This window comes from Bidens hawaiensis, unplaced genomic scaffold (genome assembly GCF_021521415.1).
Source record: "Bidens hawaiensis isolate Kalapana, Puna unplaced genomic scaffold, B.hawaiensis_p1.1 tig00028758_1, whole genome shotgun sequence".
Classification (NCBI taxonomy): domain Eukaryota; kingdom Viridiplantae; phylum Streptophyta; class Magnoliopsida; order Asterales; family Asteraceae; genus Bidens; species Bidens hawaiensis.
The window spans coordinates 23,711-38,327 of NW_027505132.1; the positions used below are offsets into that span (position 1 = coordinate 23,711).

The 14,617-nt window shown below is 38.6% G+C and overlaps 1 protein-coding gene across 1 annotated transcript; it reads left to right on the plus strand.

Annotated features, from left to right (window-relative positions):
* The first annotated feature begins 776 nt into the window (after window positions 1-776).
* Window positions 777-2,487, plus strand: LOC143610963 (B3 domain-containing protein Os01g0234100-like). The gene is made up of 4 exons (XM_077085300.1): window positions 777-1,049; window positions 1,157-1,363; window positions 1,654-1,744; window positions 1,826-2,487. The coding sequence occupies exons 1-4, from the start codon at window positions 906-908 to the stop codon at window positions 2,485-2,487; spliced, it is 1,104 nt and encodes a 367-aa protein (XP_076941415.1). The 5' UTR covers window positions 777-905.
* The last annotated feature ends 12,130 nt before the right edge of the window (window positions 2,488-14,617 follow it).

Below are 14,617 nucleotides of genomic sequence, written 5' to 3' on the forward strand. Positions count from 1 at the left end.
TAGTAGTTTCTAGATAAACGTGTAATATATTGTAATTTTTTATTAAAAAATAAGTTTGAAGTGAGATATAATGATCATTTAAACAAACTTTTAGTATTCTAAAAACTTGAATCGAACAAATAAAATTATAAAATTGACGGAATATGAAAAATTTAAAGGGGTAAAAATAATTATAAGCTTATATTTATGTGTTTTGTCTATAAATTTATATATTTGTTCATATATAGTTATATACAAAATAAATTAAAAATATTTGAGCCGAACCGAACCGAGCAGACCTTTGCTCGTTGGTTGGCTCGTTTACAAACCGAACCGAGCAGAGTGGCTCGTTTTCAATCGAGTGCAAAAATGAGCGAGCATTTTTCGAGCAATTTCCGAGCTAGCGACGAACGAGTTCGAGCGACGAGCGGTTTGAACGGCCCTATTCTTGCCTTGCTTCTGCTTGGGCCGAGCCCTATGGGCATAAGAAAAATTACGGGGCATCATTATTTTTTTACTTTGTATCATAATAGTTGCAAAGTATATCATTTACATAAAAACATAGAATTATTGTTTTTACATAGATTTTGTTCTTCACCGTGAAAGTTGAGGGCATCCTTGATACCTCCTCAAAACCCCTGTATCCACCCCTACTCGCCTTAGAAATGAGGCCCCTTGTTATCAAACATGTTACCATGTGCCATAGTAATTTTACAGGTTAAGTTGCTTTAGGACAGGTGTAGCTTGTGTCTGTTATGTTGGCCTGCCTGCATACGTTGATATTACTTCTAACACTTTCTTGTACATAGCAAGGAACTTACCATTTATGGTTTCATCAGCAGGTGCTAAGCGGTCCCTCAAGTCAGAGTTTGTGGTAAGGCTTGCTTAATTTGTAGTTATTTCTCTCGTCATATCAAACGGCCAACATGATTGTTATCTCTTTTGCATACAGTTTAGAGAAGTCTCCAGCTATGAATCGAGCAACGGAGTTCCAGGATAGTCTTGGAGTTAATTTACCTAGCTGTGTAAAGAAAATGTGTGCATCACATGTCAACACTGGTTTTTGGATGGTAATTAACGAATTATGCTTCTGTGCTCTGTCTTCAAATGATTCCAGTCTACATTTATTAGGAACACTGACCAAACAAGTTACCGTCCCTTTTTTCCTTGTCTGTAGGGCCTGCCGCTTCAGTTCTGCAAGTCGTTTCTACCAAAAGAAGATGCTACAATTGCTCTTGAAGATGAGACCGGTCAAAAATGTAATGTAAAATATATTGCATACAAGCATGGGCTTAGCGCAGGATGGAAAAGCTTTGTGCTTCGACATAACTTGATTGAAGAAGACGTTTTGGTCTTTCAGTTGGTGGAAAAAACAAAATTTAAGGTCGAGTATCTCTTCCCTCTTCATATATTACTACGTATCGTGTATGTATGCTTTTATAGGGGTGGGATAAGGTATAAATGAAATTAAAGCTAATAAACATACAAATAACTTAAAATACTATTATTACTCTACTGTCCAGAATAAAGTAATTATACAACAAAAAATGAATTAGGGTAACAATAGTTACTCTAGTTTTAAAACAGTAGAAGTTAGCATAATTACTCTAGCTAGTTATTTATAAGTTACGCTTTTATAAACCTTTGTTAACTCAAATGTTCTCACTCTTGTAGGTGTACATATTTAGGGCCGACGAATTGGGTGAGGCAGGTCATGTTCTGACCCTTCTGAGTTTTGGAGCACATACCGAACAAACAAGTCCAGGCAACTGTTTTCAATGTTTCATACACGGTTTTGGTTATTCTTTCTGTGTTTACGCTTGAAGTTAATTGATGAAAATAGCAGTTACCGTATCTCCTAAAACAAAGAGAAACAAGCATCTGGAGTCTCTTTCTTTAACAGTCTTTCAGAAGAAGCAAAAAATGTCAACCCCTAGCGGTCCAGATGTTCTAGAATGTTCCAGATTGTCAAAACCCTGTGTATTTTGGGAAGTCAACTCCTTCCAAGACTTCCATATCATGGTCAATGGTATCTGCATTGACCATGAGCTTCCTGGTGATGTTAGAATGGGTTACTATAAACTTTGCGTTCATAAGAAAGAGTTCCTTCACGATGAGGTTCTTGAATGCGCGCATGACAAGTTAGTAGCCGGTATGATCGGCGAAACTGTAAGCATTGCTAACAAAATCAAAAGCTGCAAGATCAGTACCACAGCTAAGGAAGACTATGAAATATGGGATAAATTCTTGTCATCTTTCGAGAATATGCGTGATAAAATACATACTCTTGTAACGCTTGTGTTTGAATCAGAAGGCGCGGTGGATTTTAAGCGGTATGTGGAGGCGAACAACGAGCATAAGCGTGCTGAGGATGAGGTCAAGAGAGTTGCAGCTGAGCTTAAGGAGTTGGAAGAAACTGCTATGAAGCTTGAGGGGATCACGGGTTCTTTGAAAGAGGAGATCGAAAAGTTCGAACACATGTTACAGGAGGAGTTTGATGCACCATAAAATGGAGTGTATGCTATGTTTTCTGATTATGATAGAATATAATCTCTAGAGTATTATGCTTTATGACCCATGAGCTATAGTTATTGAAGTAGAAATTTTTATTTGGTACTCTCAATGATAAGTAGTAGCTTTTATAAATTTCTGTCTTGATGCTGAAAAGACAAAGGTGATAAAATACAACTTTTGCCTGTGCAGGCCAAATATCCAATGCTTGTGTTTTGTTTTGTTTGTTTGTTGGCGTTTTTTTTTCTTTTTAATATAGCAGTGCTCATAATATAACTAATATGAATTGTGATAAATCTTTAACGTATAACGTGCAATTTTGTTTATCAAGAGGTATCTCTTAAAGATAATAATATCCAAACAATTACAATAAAATGGTAGGTAAACGGGCAATCCCTTTTGGATAGCAAACCCAATCCTACCAAATCAGTTTCACCAAATAAGTCGGTGCTTGAAAGCGTAGTCTTTTGATGTGCAAAGAAAGGGTAACTGTTTGAAAACCGTAGTGTTTTGATATGCATGCGTTCAATAGTTAATATGCGCAAAAAAATTTCCGTGTCTTTCTAGAGGTGTACAAAAAACCCGTTTGGGCCTTTCACACTAGTTTATAACCCGAACCACACCTGCACTGTTTCTAGTTTATAAAACAGATTTAGTGACGTCATCACGTTTTGGTATTATAGTATAATATCAACTTGAATCTGTACTTCTGCATGGTTTATCTCATTTTGGTATTATATTACCGGTAGGTACATAGAAGAAGTTATTTTCAAATAATTAGTTTAACAATTGAAAATTGATATTTAGACAATGAACACTTCCACCGTACTTTTATTAAGATTCACTAATTGTTGGGAATTTCGGTTCAAGACCGTTACTTGGCGTGCAAGGTTAAGTAACAAGATTTAAGGAGTAGATAATTATAAACAATTAAATATGCTTAGATTTAATTGTTAGTATAATTATTTTGTCATAATATTTAGCAATTCTAGTTGTAGTCTAAACGTTATAAGTTAGATTATAAATACTCATGCTCTGGGGTTAGAGATTGTAATTGAGTTTTGTGAATCTCAATAATAATATTCGTGTTCATGTGCAAACCTTCAATTGACGACCTGCAAATTTGCAACTCTGTGCAATCAGAACCAACCTGCGTCGAGGGAGTTCTGGCCGACAATCAATTGAAGAGGACCTATTGTTGTGATCGGCAATTAAAAGAAAGGTGGACTTACGCCAGACTTGTAAGAAACCTGTTAACTAATATCTTGAATTGATATTAATTCAAAATATGAATTAATATCAACTTGATTGGTAGCATATAAAGTGAGGAGTTAGGGGGTGTTTGGTACAGAGAATGGAATTGTAGAGAAATGGAATAGAGAAATGGAATTGCAGAGAAAGGGAATTGGTCTGGAGAATGAGAATTGACTGTTCTGTTTGGTAGTACAGAGATTTCAGTAGAGAAATATAGCTGAGAATCATTTCTCTTGTTTGGTACATAGGAAATAAACAGAGAATTATATCAACTTTATCATTAGCACAAGTATTTTTTTCATAACAAATATTTATTAAAAAATAAAAAACATATAAAAAGATGCATAAATTCCAACCAAAATATGCATTGATCAAACCAATTCACATACAAAACATAGTTTTTAAGCAAAAAACATCAACCATAGTTAAAACCAATTCACATACAAAACATACTTCAACCATACACAACTATCCCATTGAACCATCGGTATACAACTCGACCATCTCAATTTTCTCTTCTATTGTCAACGCAAGAAAAGAACGTCCTAGATCCACATCTTTACCAATCAAATGAGCTGCTTTGAACCGTTTTTTCGTAGTGATACCTGGTAAAGCTTTCAACTCATCACTAACCTTTTCATAGATTTCACGAGCCTCCATACCTTCTTTGCTAAGTTGTTCACCCACCATCTCCCCAAATCGAAGCAAAACTTCCTTGATATCTTTGCAAGACTCTCGATATATCTCATCTGCATCCGTGCTTCTACTTCTTTTGCGCTTGCTTGTTACACTTCCTGTTTGTCCTTCAGATCTATCAACATTTGGAACGGCTTCATCAACAAAATCAAAGTCTTCAATATCAACAGGTGAGTTTTTTTGCGTCTCTTGAACATCTTCTTCTCCAAGGTCAACTGCTTTACTACCAGTAGCTCTATCCTTACCGAATATGGTACACAATTTGTCATAGAAAGGAAATGACTTGTCACGAAAATTCACAGCACCTTTGTGAGACTACAAGACAATTACAAATAAATTAGACTAAAATTTTAAAATCTAAAAAATATATTTTTTAGAATATACCTTCACGTATTCATTCCAAACACTATCATCGGCAATAATACAACATTTTTGTTCATCCCAACCAAACTCACTTGTATGCACCATATCATATACAATGCTAAAGTGTGTCTTCCATGTCTTCATCCTAGACTTTATATGTGGTTCTGCTTTGAGGCCAGAGTTAGGAAGACTTACATCTAGCAATTGTTGAACACCATTTAAATAACCTGGTTTGAATCCATTGTCAGCACCAGCATACTTTCCGGATGCATGTATCTCCATTAATGCATCAATTAGCTTTGCATCTTCATCATTTGTCCAGGTATGCTTGCTCCGAGTAACTCCTCTCACTATATTTGAATCTGCCATGTCTACGTACAAATGCATAATTATACAATTAAAAATCATAATTCATGTAACTACAAATACAAATATAACAAGAAACACTAATAAGAAACAAATAAAGTGCATAAATAAACATTAATAAGAAACATCCTTGGTTCTACAAATAAAAAATACATAATTGTCAAACATAACTAAGAAACATTGTTGGCACGCTGCGCACGCATCGCAGTCCAACTATTAAACATTTCATTAGCAAGAAGGTCTCTACGATCGGTCCATTCTTGTGAGGGCTCGATCATAGAAATAACATTGTCATGGTCATTTGCAGGTTGTGTGTGATTTACTGGGATTTCGTTATCAAGAGGGCCTTCACTCATTGTTGTTCGTATGAAATTGTGCAATAAACAACAAGCAATGATGATACGTGGCATGGACTCTATGGGATGATATGAGTTATCACACAAAATAGCCCATCTATCTTTAATCATTCCGAAACATCTTTCTATAACATTCCTTGCCGATGAATGTCTCATATTAAAGAACTCCTTAGCATTCGTAGGAGGACGAGACCAATCGTTAAGATGATAACGTTGACCTCAATATGGAGTTAAAAATCCTTCACCATTTGTATAACCGGCATCACAAAGGTAGTATGTTCCTACAATTAACCATAAACTCTATGTTAATTATCATACTTAAATCTATGTATATTCTTTGAAAATTGTCTATCACATACCCGGAGTTATTTTAAGACCATTGGGTCTACTGATTGCATCACGCAAAACTCTACTATCAGCTGCAGAACCCTCCCATCCCGCTAAGACATACGTAAATAAAAGGTCTCTCGTACATACTCCGAGTACGTTAGTACAAATCTGCCCTTTTCTTGTCCTATAAGGTTTTCTATCAATAGCAGGGACTTTAACTTTAATGTATGTTCCATCTAATTCTCCTAAGCAACCCTGAGTTAAAAGAAAACATTACTTACTAATTTATGTTAGCAAAAAATATCTTTAATAAAAAATGTGTTTGACTAACCTTAAACCATTTCCATCTTTCATCAGTTTCATTATCTGGCACTGGCACAGGTGACTTGTAGAGTTCTTTGTGTAATCGACATATAGCATTTAAGACTAACTTGAAATACCGACTTACAGTTTCCCCGGACCGATGAAATCTATTGACTAGTATCCTATTCTTTGCATTATAAGCAAGGGTATGTAAAAACATAGCAACTTGCTCATCGACTAGCATGTTTTTACTATTCTTTAGTCCCCCTCTAGTTTCTAGCATATCACAAAGTGTTGTAAATGCATGTATATTCATTCTTATGTTAACAACACTCGTAACATCACTTTCATAAACCATCCTCACCATGTTTTCACGCCTATTATGGTAACTCATTAAATATTTTGTACGTAAAGTCATTGACTCAATCGACCGACGCAAATGATAAGTACACAACATCCACCAACGAATCGTAACATAAATGACATAAAATGCACCTATGGCAACTATTCTTTGTCTGGAAGGTGATCTTGCCATCTACACATAAAAATATAAGAAAATTCAAGAAAAGCAAATAACTCCAAAATATAATCCAAATATTAGCAACAAAGTGATCATGAAAGCAAGAAAAATGATTACAGGCTACTTTATTCATTGACTTGCTGAATGTTGTTTAATTGCCAATGTTTACATCAATATATATGTTATTTTGGATGAAATTGAACATCAAGTCAATGTTATACAAGATCCCTAAGGTTTCCATGTGAGTTACAAGTCAATTTCTAGATAAAAAATGGTGTAAAAAGTGATGATTTGTTGATATGTAGAAATCTGAGTTTTTTGGTCAGATTTGAGTTTGTAAATATAGATTTATTTATCAACAAAACAATTGAAATAAATTATGAAAATATTTTCACAGAAACTTCAACATCTCTAGGTGTTTATATATTTTTCTCAAATTTTTAAAGTATGCATAAGGTTTTCAACTAAAATGCTAATTATCAAATTTATCTAAAACTTACTGTTCAGAGTTTGTAAATGTCAAAATTTCTCAATAATTGACTACTCAGGATTTGCATACAAGGCCAATTGGGAAATATTCTAGACACTTAAAATGTTCATTAGAAAGAGGAATGAAGTCTAAAACTTCAAAAACAAGAGAGTTATGCTCTTTAGAAGTGGACCTAAAATCTGTCAGTCAAAAACAGATTTGACCTTCGGTTTTATTTTTCACGTTTGGGTAATCAAAACTTCTCTAAAAATTACGAAACAAGTGGGGTTCGAAACTAGACTCTTTGAACTTAATGTTAGACTCAAGAAACGATCAATTTGCATCTGTTATGATCAAAATATTGTTTGAACAAAACAGCATTACAGATTTCATCAGCAACAGCATTCAAGCAACTCATGTAAACATTCAATTTATCGGTTCCAACATTCAACCTAGCATCTAAATATCATTCTAACATAAAATTCATGATTCAAACTCATCAAGTTCATACCATATAATGTTCAATTCCCAACCTAGACATCAAAGATTTCATCAAGAGTCGAATTAAACATAAACCATTGAAATCTAACATATCTAAATCGATTACCAACAACATACAAACATCCCACGATAACAATCGACATCAGCAGCTGAGTTTGGATCGAGGTTTACGTCTGGTCGAGCATAAGAAAGTCGAAAAAATGAAAGTTTCATACCTAGGATCGTTGGAATCGAAGCAAGGATCGCGAATACGAACTCGGTTCTTGGATTGGAGATGATTTGTGGGTGATTAGAGGCTGCAAGTCGATCGAACAGCAGGGAGAGGCATGAGTTTGCTGCTGTAGATCGAACAGCAGGGAGAGGCGTGAGAGAGTGAGACTGAGAAATGAAACCCTAGAAATCCAATTCTTCGCTTTTTTTAGAGAAACAAAATCAGAGAAATGGAAATGGTTTATTTCCATTTCTCACCTCTTTCTTTCATAAACAAACAAGAGAATTCTTTCCAATTCCATTTCTCACCCCTCAATTCCCTCTACCAAACACCCCCTAGGTTTCTTGAATTGATATTTTAATAATATATTAAAGTGATCATCAATTATTGAGTGGTGAGGAGGAAGTCTCACGAAAAGTAATTGGCAGTTACTTTACTTTTTCAATATAAGGTGAAGGAGTTCGACAGACAAGGTGTAATCATAATTGATAGGTTGGAAGCAGTTTAACGCTGTTCATTGTCCAAGTTTTGCTTGATTACATAGGTTTGTATCTGTTGCTGAATTCGCGTTAATCATGTAGACCGGAAAGAATTGAACCAGTAATTATACCAAAGTATTTTTCAATAACTTATAGCCGTAGAACCAAGATGGGTGACGCGAACCAAACGGGAAAAGAGACGATCTTCGGGTCGTTTCACGTTTGACAATAACGAACTACACGATTTGGAATATGCATATGGAGGTTATTTTTGGGATTCACGGAGTTTTGGATATAATTGACCCGGGCTCTAATGACGTGAAGAAAAATAACATCGCGAAGGCGCTTCTGTTTCAGTCGATTCCTGAGGAACAGATACTCCAAATCGGTAATTTCAATTTGGCAAAAGAGATGTAGGATGCCATAAAGTCAAGAAATATAGGTGCAAAACGTGTGAAGGATGCTAGACTTCATACGTTAATACATGAATTTGACGGGTTGATGATGAAAGAAACTAAAACCATTGACGAGTACGCCTCAAGAATAACCGTGATCTCTTCTAAAGCAGCCACACTTGGACAACCGTATGAAGAAAGGAAGCTAGTTCAGAAATTCTTCACAAGCCTGCCAAGCCGGTTTATCCAAGTTGTAGCATCCCTCGAGCTATTGTTAGACCTTAAAACAGTCGGTTTTGAGGATGTTCCGACTACCCATATTTTTGTCGGATACTCCGACTACCCATATTTTATTTCGTTAGTTCGTTATTTAGTTTGGTCGGTCAAATACGCTCCTCGGGCCGAAAAACTATATTGCATTGATAATTCGTTAATTAGTTGGGACAATCAAATTGCCATGTAACGCTCATGGGCTGTCCAACTCAAATGTTTATTCGTTAATTATTGCTGGGCCATTCAAATTGCCATGGAAAGCTCATGGGAGGCCAACGTCCGTAGATGCATTTCGTTATATTTTCGTGAAACTAACCTAACAGAAACTTAATGTTTTCAACTAACTTTGTTTCCCCATAACTATTTACACATATGATCCCCCAATTCATAAACCTTTACTCTAATTTTTCCCGTAGAATGTCGTCACTCAGAGATCACCGTCGTCGTCAACGTTCATCTGGCTCAAGTGACCGCCGCCTGGCTGCTAGAATCACGAGAGAGTTAGCTGCTGCAATGCCTGAACTTGTCACTCAAATCCAGAACCTCAACTCTAATGGTTCGGCCACCTCGGCCGCCCCCAACAACTATGATTTCCGTAATTTCTTGAGCACCAAGCCTCCATCTTATCATGGTGAGGAAAATGCCACCATCTTGCTCCAATGGTTTGAAGAAATGGAGAACATATTTATCCACTGTGAATGTCCGGATGTCAAACGGACCAAATTTGCTTCAAGCTGCTTTAAGGATCAAGCTGTTGTATGGTGGAATGCCCTGAGGAACGACCAAGGGTCGGATTTGGTCGTAGCTATGCCTTGGGAGGAACTAAAGGAGGCGATGAAAAAGGAATTTTGCCCAGAACATGAACTGCAGAGGTTGGAAGCGGGGTTTTGGGATCTTAAGCAAATCGGGGGCGATAACTCCACTTATTCTAGCCGATTTCGCGAACTGGGCCGTATTGTGCCACATCTGGTAACCCCCGAGACCCACGGAATTAAAAAGTACATTCGCGGTCTCCCGCTTGCTTTCCGTGATGCCGTAATGAGTCGTAACCCATTAACCATCGGTGAGGCAATGGACCTAGCTGCCTCCCTCACTAATAGTCACGTTCGGGATAGAGCCTTGTCTCGCAAGGATTCCAAGCCCACACCCGACAAGACAAAGACCGACTCCTCTACCGATGCCAAAGCTGAGGCCAAACCCTCCAACAACAACAACCGCTTCAACAAGAACCACCAAAAACGTAAGCCCAACTACCAAAACTACTCCGTCAACCAATCCAACAACCAAGCCCCAAATGACCCTAATGCCCCAAACAAGAAAGCTTACTTTGGCCCACATCCCCTTTGTGCCAGGTGTAACCGCCATCACCCGGGTCAATCTCGTTGCCGGTTATGCACTCAATGCAACCGTTACGGCCCCCTTGCCAATACCTGCCGTGCACCGCCTGGTTCTCAAGTTGTCCAAACCCGGTCTGCACCCCCTACTGCTAGACCTGCTGTTAACCCTGCACAGCCCGGTGTTCCTAATACCCGAGCTTGCTTCCACTGCAGAGACCCTAATCATTTCCGTAATGCCTGCCCACTACTCACCCATGCTAACCAAGCCCATGTCATGCCTGCACCACCTTATGTTACCCATCCACCACAAGCCCAAGTATACCATGCACCGTACTACACTACTCAAGCCTACCAAGTGCAAACCTACCAACCTCAAGCCTGTGCACCTCAAACCCATGCACCTCATGTGCCTCAGCTCATGGCTCCTCAATCGGCGTCAACACAAGCTAATGAAATTCAAGCTCCTCCTTTGAACCAAGTTGCTCAAACCCCTCAAGGGTCCAATGGTCGTGCGTTTATGATGAATGTGAATCAAGCTCAGAGTTCTAACGACGTGGTGAATGGTACGTTTCTCATTGATAATCATCATGCTTCGGTTTTGTTTGATACGGGTGCCGATAAGAGTTTTATTTCTTTGGATTTTGCGTATATTATTGATAAGCCTCGGGATAAGTTGTCTAGACCTTTTACCGTAGAAGTAACCGACGGGAATTCTATTATGATTGACTCGGTAATTAGAGATTGCGTCATAGTCATTAACAAAGTCGAGTTTCTAATTGATCTCATTCCAATGCAAATGGGTAGTTTCGATGTAATCGTAGGGATGGATTGGTTAACTCTTAATCGTGCGGAAGTTGTTTGCTTCGAAAAGTTTATTCGTATACCCCTCAAAAACGGTCGTATTCTTAAGTTTTTCGGTGATACTCCAATGTCTAAGATTAACCTCATGTCGTGCTTTCAAGCTCAACGTTATTTGCGCAAGAAATGCGTCGCCTTCCTAGCACTGGTAGTAGAGAAAGAGCGAAAAGATAAGAAATTATCCGATATCCCGGTTGTTCATGATTTTCCCGACGTTTTTCCCGATGATGTCACTGGTCTTCCTCCGGTTCGTCAAGTCGAATTCCGAATTGATCTTATACCTGGAGCTAACCCCGTAGCTAAAGCCCCTTACCGTCTTGCACCCTTCGAGATGCAAGAATTCTCGAGCCAACTCCAAGAACTTTCGGACAAGGGTTTCATTCACCCGAGTTCTTCTCCTTGGGGCGCACCTGTGCTATTTGTCAAGAAGAAGGATGGTTCTTTCCGCATGTGCATTGACTACCGTGAACTCAACAAGCTTACCGTTAAGAATCGTTATCCGCTCCCTCGAATCGACGATCTTTTCGATCAGCTTCAAGGAGCCGCATGCTTCTAGAAGATTGATCTCCGTTCGGGTTATCATCAACTCCGAGTTAGTGAAGATGACATCCCCAAGACCGCCTTTCGTACTCGTTATGGTCATTACGAGTTCTGTGTTATGCCTTTTGGGTTGACAAACGCAACCGCGGTGTTTATGGACCTCATGAACCGTGTTTGTAAACCTTATTTGGACAAGTTCGTTATTGTTTTCATCGATGACATTTTGATCTACTCGAAATCCGAGAGCGACCACAAGAATCATCTCCATACCATTCTTGATTTGCTTCGAAAGGAGCAATTGTATGCCAAGTTTTCTAAGTGCGAGTTTTGGTTGAAAGAAGTTCAGTTTTTGGGCCACATTGTTAACGAAAAGGGTATTCATGTTGATCCTGCAAAGATCGAAGCTGTTAAGAATTGGAAGCCGCCTACGACTCCCACCGAAGTTCGTTCTTTTCTCGGTTTGGCGGGTTACTACCGTCGTTTCATTCATAACTTTTCCAAGATCGCATTGCCCCTCACCGCTTTAACACACAAAGGTAAAACCTTTGTGTGGGGGTCAAAGCAAGAAGAAGCCTTTGAAACTCTTAAGGACATGCTTTGCAATGCTCCTATCCTTTCTCTTCCGGAAGGAAATGAAGATTTTATCGTTTTCTGCGACGCTTCTAACCAATGTCTTGGTTGCGTTCTCATGCAACGAGGCAAAGTTATCGTTCACGAGAAAAATTATACGACGCATGATCTCGAACATGGTGATGTTGTATTTGCCTTGAAAATTTGGAGACATTATCTCTATGGTACGAAATGTGTGGTGTTGACCAAAAAGAACTCAATATGAGACAACGTCGATGGACCGAGTTGCTTAGCGACTACGAATACGAAATTCGCTATCATCCTGGAAAGGCGAATGTCGTGGCCGACGCTCTCAGTCGTAAGAAGCCTTTCAAATCGATACTTCTTACTTGTGTTCTTGTTCAAAATGATCTCGAAAAGCGTGTTCTCGATGCTCAACACGAATCCGTCATCGAAGGCAATATGTATGACGAGATGTCGCGTGGTGCCGAAACCCAACTTGAAACTAAACCCAATGGTCTGCTTTACTTTCTGAACCACTTATGGATCCCCAATCGTGATGATCTTCGCACATTTATTATGGACGAAGTTCACAAGTCACGGTATTCCGTACATCCCGGTGCGGATAAGATGTACGCCGACCTTCGTTATGTCTATTGGTGGCCTGGTATGAAGAAAGATATCGCTCTGTATGTTTCTAAATGCCTTACCTGTTCCAAAGTGAAAGCCGAGCATCACCGCCCTTTTGGTTTACTCGAGCAACCTCCCGTCCCCGAGTGGAAATGGGAAGGTATTGCTATGGACTTTATCACTAAGCTTCCTTCTACCCGCAAGCAACATGATAGTATTTGGGTAATTGTTGATCGTCTAACCAAGTCTGCTTTTTTCATTCCCATCAAGGAGACGTATACTGTTGATCAATTGGCGCGCATTTACGTTGAGAAAATTGTTTGTCATCATGGAACTCCGTTATCTATTAAATCTGATCATGATGGTCGTTTTACTTCTCGTTTTTGGAAGTCGCTTCAATCATCTTTGGGTACTCGATTGGATCTTAGTACTGCTTATCACCCACAATCTGACGGTCAATCCGAGCGAACAATCCAAACTTTAGAGGATATGCTCCGTTCTTGTGTCCTCGATGTTGGAGGAAATTGGGATATTCATCTACCGCTTATCGAGTTCTCTTATAATAATAGTTTTCACTCTAGTATTGGTATGTCACCTTTTCAAGCGCTCTATGGTCGTAAATGTCGATCTCTGATATGTTGGAACAAAGTTGGTGAATCTTAAATCACTGGTCCTGAACTAGTCCAAGAAACGACCGATCGTATTGCTCAGATCCGTCAAAATCTCCTTGCTGCTCGTAGTCGTCAGAAGAGTTATGCTGATAAGATACGCAAACCCCTAGAGTTCAGTGTTAGTGATTTTTTTACTCAAAGCTTCACCTTGGAAGGGAGTTGTTCGTTTTGGAAAGAAGGGAAAACTAGCTCCTCATTTCGTTGGTCCTTTAGAGATTATTGATAGAGTTGGTCCTGTCGCGTATCGTCTCAAACTTCCTGTTGAACTCTCTAATATTCACCCGGTGTTTCATGTTTCTAACCTCAAGAAGTGTCTTGACGAGGGTAATCTCCACACCCCCCTCGATGAAGTTAGTATTGATGAGACTATGCATTTCGTTGAGCAACCCGTTGAGATTATGGATCATATGGATAAAGTTACTAAGTGAAGCCGCATACCTTTGGTGAAAGTTCGTTGGAATTCTAAGCAAGGCGCCGAGTTTACGTGGGAGCGTGAGGACCAGATGAAACTCAAGTATCCTCATCTGTTCGTTGCTGATTCTCTAATTTCGGGACGAAATTCCCAAAAGTAGGGGATACTGTAACAATTCGGGTTTTTCGTTTTATCATTTGTAACCGTTACGCGACCCATTTACGGGTTCAGGCTCGTTCTTTAATAATATCCGCATTCATTGAGGTTAATTTGATTATTATTGTTAATTATATTATAAATATGGTTCAACCAACCCTCTAAACCCGACCGAACGCACCAAACCAAAACCCAGTTCCAATTCACAATTCTAGAATCATCTTAAACGGAAATTGATTATGGGAATGGAATATTCGGATATTATGCTAACCACCGACGATTTCAATTAGGAATTAACAGCCAATCAATCAATTCGCCCAAAAATAACTTAAACAAACCCTAATTTCAATGATATATATAAAGATTGTTATTTTCCAATTCAACTCGTTCACAGCTTCACTAAGCCAGCGCCTACTAAACCCCTATCACCAATTTCA

Bases quoted from the DNA above. Each gene is read 5' to 3' on its own strand.
- LOC143610963 (XM_077085300.1), top strand. From the start codon at position 906: ATGATTGTTATCTCTTTTGCATACAGTTTAGAGAAGTCTCCAGCTATG. The intron at 1,050-1,156 runs GTAATTAACGAA...CCTTGTCTGTAG, and splicing joins TCAACACTGGTTTTTGGATG to GGCCTGCCGCTTCAGTTCTG. The intron at 1,364-1,653 runs GTCGAGTATCTC...TCACTCTTGTAG, and splicing joins TGGAAAAAACAAAATTTAAG to GTGTACATATTTAGGGCCGA.